A 5,765-nucleotide genomic window follows, 5' to 3' on the forward strand; every position below is an offset into this window, starting at 1 on the left:
GCTATATGACTGAAAGTACTTAGTTTAGTCATCTGTACATCGCTCCTGACGAAGAGGGATAACGATTTTTGCACTGACGAATGACAATCCATCATCCGTCACACAATCCTAATCTCCTCTGACTAGACGACTTATTAGAGATTCGCTGTTGAATATTTATAATATTTACAATTCGCATTTTCAGTATTTTTTGTATTTTTCTCTCTAAATCCGATTACCAACTGCGTCGGGTCCGAAGATCTAGAAGAGTAGGAAGCTTCCATCGTCGTACACGTGGGGATGAGCCCATTTGATGGACGGTCAGGATTCGTTTCCCACAATTGGGTGAAAGTTGACTCTGGATGGAGAATTTCGACCTACCCCTATCAGTTTCAGAGAAAAAAATGAAGTCGAAAAGGGTCGGAGATCCGCGTGGAACGAAATGGGAGGAGATATTTGACCCTCTTGAGATTCTATTTAATCGCCCAATCTCATGTTCGATTCAGATTTCTTCTCTCAATCGATCTCGTGAAGAAGGACGCGCCGCTTGACTACTCAGGCTCAGGTTTGTTCTTCTTCTGTTCTTCATCCAGATTATAGATTACGAGATGGATGAATTATGGATTTGCATTATGACGATTCTTCCTTTGGCGTGGTGGTTTCATTTATTCTGGCGCTGGGGATGCTCAATTAGGGGAGCTGTCCCTTTTTTTGTGGTTTTTCCGCGTGCATTCGTTCGTTTTTTCTTGCAATATGTGGTTTCTCCATGATCGTCTTGTTCAATTAGAAGTATCCGATGCGAATTTCGATTTCCGTTGAGGTTAGAGTTGGACTAGAAACTCTGATCTGGGCAAATTTAAGACCTGTTTCCGGCGTTTCGTCCTCCGTTCTCTGGTTGCGACCGCCGCGAATTTATCCGGTGCGAATGTTTCTTCTAAACAAGATGCGAGTTCGAGCGTGGAATTTGGATTGGAGTGAGAGAATGGATCCGATCGAGCTCTACATTTTTGTGTTCTTAAATAATGTCGCTCATAAAGAGAGAACCGAATGGAATTCCAAATTCCGGTTCCGTGTGCCCCCAGTCTCCAGTTTTCGAACGCAGTCGCTTGTGCCGATGCTCGGCACAGCGTGGCACGATTTTCCCTCGAACTCGCTCCGATCCAGTGCGACTTTCAAATTACGATTCGTTTTGCCTCCAATCATGCAGTTGCGCAAATTCGCTGAAAACTCGCATCTTCGTCAAATAGAGAATAATCCGAAGCGAATTCCGATCTGTTCCATCTGCAATCTACAGTTTTCGAACGAAATCGCCCTACGGTTGCAAGATTTCCCTTTAAACACTCATTAATACTCATCTTCTTCCATTGGAGAGTAATCCGAAGCAAAATCCGAAACGAATTTCAAATTCCGATCCGTTTCGACTCCAATCTCCAGTTTTCAAACGCAGTCGCCAGAGATCTAACAACACGGTTGCACGATTTCCCCCTGAAAAATTCAATCAGCACTCATCTCCATCAAATAGATAGTAATTCGACGCGGATTCCAATCCGTTCTGCCTTCAATCTCCAGTTTTCGCATGCAATTAACAAGGATCTAACAATAAAGTTGCACGCGAATTCCGATCTCCAGTTTCCAAACTCAATCGCCAGAGATCAAACAATACAGTTTCTCGAATTCCCCCTGAAAAACTCACTTTCTACACTCATCTTCTTCAAATAGAGAGCAATCCCACGCGAATTCCGATCTCCAGTTTCCAAACTCAATCGCCAGAGATCAAACAATACAGTTTCACGATTTCCCCCTGAAAAACTCACTTTCAACACTCATCTTCTTCAAATAGAGAATAATCTGAACTGAATTCCGAATTCCGATTTTTGACAGGCCTCCTCCAATCTCTAGTTTCGGAACGAAACCGGCAAAGATCTAACAACGGTGTTGCACGATCCAGGAAAAAAACGATCAAGATGGAAACGGAGCTATCGCGGATCGGTCTGACAGGGCTGGCGGTGATGGGGCAGAACCTGGCGCTGAACATCGCAGAGAAGGGCTTCCCCATCTCCGTCTACAACCGCACCACGGCCAAGGTGGACGAGACCGTGGCCCGGGCCAAGGCCGAGGGCGACCTCCCCCTGCGCGGCTTCCACGACCCCCACTCCTTCGTCCTCTCCCTCCAGAAGCCACGCGTCATCATCCTACTCGTCAAAGCCGGCCCGGCCGTTGACCAGACCATCGCGACCCTCGCGCCGCTCCTGGACCGCGGCGACTGCCTGGTCGACGGCGGCAACGAGTGGTACGAGAACACCGAGCGACGGGCCGAGGCCATGGCCGCGCGCGGCCTGCTCTACCTCGGCATGGGCGTGTCCGGCGGCGAGGAGGGCGCGCGCCGCGGCCCCTCCCTCATGCCCGGCGGCGCGGCCCCGGCCTACGCCCTCCTGGAAGACGTCCTCCTCCGGACCGCCGCCCAGGTCCCCGGCTCCGGACCCTGCGTGACCTTCGTGGGCCCGGGCGGCGCGGGCCACTTCGTCAAGATGGTCCACAACGGCATCGAGTACGGCGACATGCAGCTCATCGCCGAGGCCTACGACCTGCTCAGAACCGTCGGCGGCCTCTCCAACCCCGACCTCCACCGCGTCTTCTCCGACTGGAACCGCGGCGAGCTCCTCAGCTTCCTGGTCGAGATCACCGCCGAGATCTTCCTGGTCAACGACGACCTCTCCCCCGGCGACCACCTCGTTGACCGGGTCCTCGACAAGACCGGCATGAAGGGCACCGGCAAGTGGACCGTGCAGCAGGCCGCGGAGCTCTCCGTCGCGGCGCCGACCATCGCCGCCGCCCTCGACGCCCGCTTCCTCAGCGCGCTCAAGGAGGACCGCGTCGCCGCCGCCGCCGTCTTCCCTCCCGCCGCCGCCGCCGCGGGCCGCCCGGACAAGGAGAAGCTCGTGGACGACGTCCGCCAGGCGCTGTACGCGGCTAAGGTATGCAGCTACGCTCAGGGGATGAACATACTGAAGGCGAAGAGCAAGGAGAAGGGGTGGGGGCTGCGGATGGGGGAGATGGCCAGGATTTGGAAGGGGGGTTGCATTATAAGGGCCAAGTTTTTGGATAGGATAGAGAGGGCTTACGAGAGGGATGCGGAGCTGGGGAGTTTGCTGCTGGACTCGGAGTTTGCTCAGGAGATGGCGGAGAGGGAGGCGGCTTGGAGGAGGGTGGTCTGCTTGGCGGTCAACGCCGGCGTGGGGGTGCCCGGGATGGCCGCCAGTTTGGCGTATTTTGATACATTCAGACGGGCCAGGCTGCCGGCCAACTTGGTCCAGGCGCAGAGGGACTACTTCGGCGCGCACACCTACGAGAGGACTGACCGCCCTGGTAATTTCCACACCGAGTGGTCCAAGATCGCCGCCGAAAGATCTCTTCTTTGATCCCCGTAAGTTCACTTATCTCCCTCTATCTATCTATATCTGTGATTTTTACGTTTCCATCTCTCTATCGAGTTTTATTTGTGCATCTCTTTTTATCTTTATCTAGGTCTCTCTCTATTGAGATGCATATCTATTAATGTGTCTCTCTATTTCTCGACCCATCTTTCTCTCTCTTTAGCCGGGTTGGTCTCGATTCCTGATCTGTCTATTTCTTTGTTTCTCTCTTTCGATCTTAGTCTCTTTGTGAGTCTCTCGCTCTCCATCTGTGTCACTCCCTATACATCTTTCTCTCTCTATGCTTGTCGCTCTCTCTCTCTCTCTCTCTCTATCTGTGTTGCTTTCTCTATCTATTTCCCTCTTTCTGTCTCTCGATCTCTATCTCTTTGTAAATCTCTCTCGCCACCTCTGTGACTCCCTATCCATCCCTCTTTCTATGCTTGTCGATGTCTACCCATCTCTCTCTCTCTATGAATCTCTCTTTCTATCTGTGTCACTCTATATCAATCCTTTTTTTCTCTCTCTATCCGTGTGGCTTTCGATCAATTTACCTGTCTATTTCTCTATATCTTTCTCTCTTTTATACGTCTCTCTTACACTCTTCCTCAATTTTCATATGTTGGACGTTCATAAAATAATAGTCCAAGTTCTCGTGTTTCTTTCAGGGTCGTCTTGTTCTCGTTTGCGAACAGCATTGTGGCGCCGTGGGTTTATTTTGTCTGTTTGTTGGCTTCGGTACGACGTGGACTTTTGATTTGTTTGGTACATGGTTTAGTGGGTCATACTCTGTACTTTAAAATATTCCAATAAAGGACTTTTACATATATCAGATCAATAAATAAATACTTTCTGTACTTCATGGAAATCACTGCCAGATAAATATGTATTGCAGTCTTGTAAAAGTTTTATCGCCATTTCCATTCAGAATAGTTTTTTTAATGAAGGGTTGACATGTTTCAATATAAAAAATTAAATATTGGACTTGTTTGCTCATCACAATCATACTTAGACTTGTACTGTACAATTAAGCATAAGGTAGGCATCACATTTGTTAAATGGGCTCAAATTACATGATAATCCATTAAAGACTGGCTATTAGTAGATTTATTAATGCGTGTTTAGCATCATTGTGGCCTTTTAATGAATGATGCATCATTACATTTTCAACCACAAACTCACTCTTAAAAATTGGGTGAGCCTGAAGTCTAACAAAGGGACATTGATTGATTTTAAGTTGTTGTCATGCAAGTTTGTTAGATGCGAATGTGCAAAAATCCCTTGGGGAGATGATCAAATACATAAAACAGAACAAAACACGGAATTGAGGGTCTTCCAATCACCTAAAAGTCAAAAAACTCAAAATTATGGTGGTACTAGAAAGTGGGCTTTCATCTAGCAATTTAAAATATTTTCTGGCTAAATAACTAATCAAAATTGATCACAGATGGTGTATGAACCATTGACTAACCTGGTTTCCCATTGGATTGGTGGATTTCTATATTGAATGGTACAGACCTTGGCTCAGTATTTTTCCTCATATCCTTCAGATGATCTTGTGGCTAATGGAGTGGCCTAGATCTCGAATTTTCGACAAGTACAAGAAAACAATCTGGATCGGCATAGATCTTTTGCACAGTTTCAAATACTCATTATCTATGATTGTGAAAATAACAAAAGGGCATTGTTAAAAAAAAATGGCCATCTGATCTGATGTGGACATCCCAAATTAGAATTATCCTTAAGATCATGGGCCAATGTGGCTCGACTCTCAACTTTTTCCCTAGAAGAGTATCTTCAAGCCATTCATGTGTCCGGCCTCTAGATGTATCTATATGTTCGTTGGAATGATGGATATCCTCTTAAACTTCTTCTCTCTTCCTTGAAGATCTGGTTGACCTTCTCACCATCCAGTCTCACGAGAAGGAGAGAAACATGGGGGCCTCCATATCTGGTTGTCATGAGCACCTAAAATGAGTATCCCCTCTATTTGTTCTTAATCTAGACATTTTCATAACAAGTCCTTATAACTGTAAGTATATCCACCAAGTCCACAGATCTTGTGCATGTGCCCAACAGGTTTAATAACATTTATTGGCCAACTCTTTTATAGAACTGTGTCAGCACAAAGAACGATCAACTTAGTTGAATTGATCGGTCTAGTTTCTAGCCTATAGGGTGCCAAGCTACAACTTTGCTCTAAATATACAAAGGATTATATTAACTCTCTCATGGAACCTTTATAATTATCAGTTACTGTACACTTATAATGCTACATCCATATGAGACTCTTGAATGGCTTATGATTTGGTTAACCGTCAAACCAAACCCATCATTCTAGTTAGTACTAATGCATAACTGAGATCGTTTGAG

General features: G+C 46.9%; 1 protein-coding gene across 2 annotated transcripts; it reads left to right on the forward strand.

Annotated features, from left to right (window-relative positions):
- Positions 1-384: 384 nt before the first annotated feature.
- LOC144712621 (6-phosphogluconate dehydrogenase, decarboxylating 1-like) lies at positions 385-4,249 on the forward strand. 2 transcript variants are annotated; one of them, XM_078586892.1, is made up of 3 exons: positions 385-544; positions 1,928-3,403; positions 4,061-4,249. In XM_078586892.1, the coding sequence occupies exon 2, from the start codon at positions 1,944-1,946 to the stop codon at positions 3,396-3,398; it is 1,455 nt and encodes a 484-aa protein (XP_078443018.1). In that variant the 5' UTR covers positions 385-544; positions 1,928-1,943; the 3' UTR covers positions 3,399-3,403; positions 4,061-4,249. The 2 variants fall into 2 exon arrangements, with proteins under 2 accessions (XP_078443018.1, XP_078443019.1); XM_078586893.1 differs by having other exon boundaries at positions 389-544; positions 1,861-3,403.
- Positions 4,250-5,765: the final 1,516 nt, after the last annotated feature.

The sequence above is a fragment of the Wolffia australiana genome, chromosome 15 (genome assembly GCF_029677425.1).
Source record: "Wolffia australiana isolate 7733 chromosome 15, ASM2967742v1".
Lineage (NCBI taxonomy): Eukaryota > Viridiplantae > Streptophyta > Magnoliopsida > Alismatales > Araceae > Wolffia > Wolffia australiana.

Excerpts from the sequence above, each read along its gene's own strand:
- LOC144712621 (XM_078586892.1), top strand. The coding sequence starts at position 1,944 with ATGGAAACGGAGCTATCGCGGATCGGTCTGACAGGGCTGGCGGTGATG.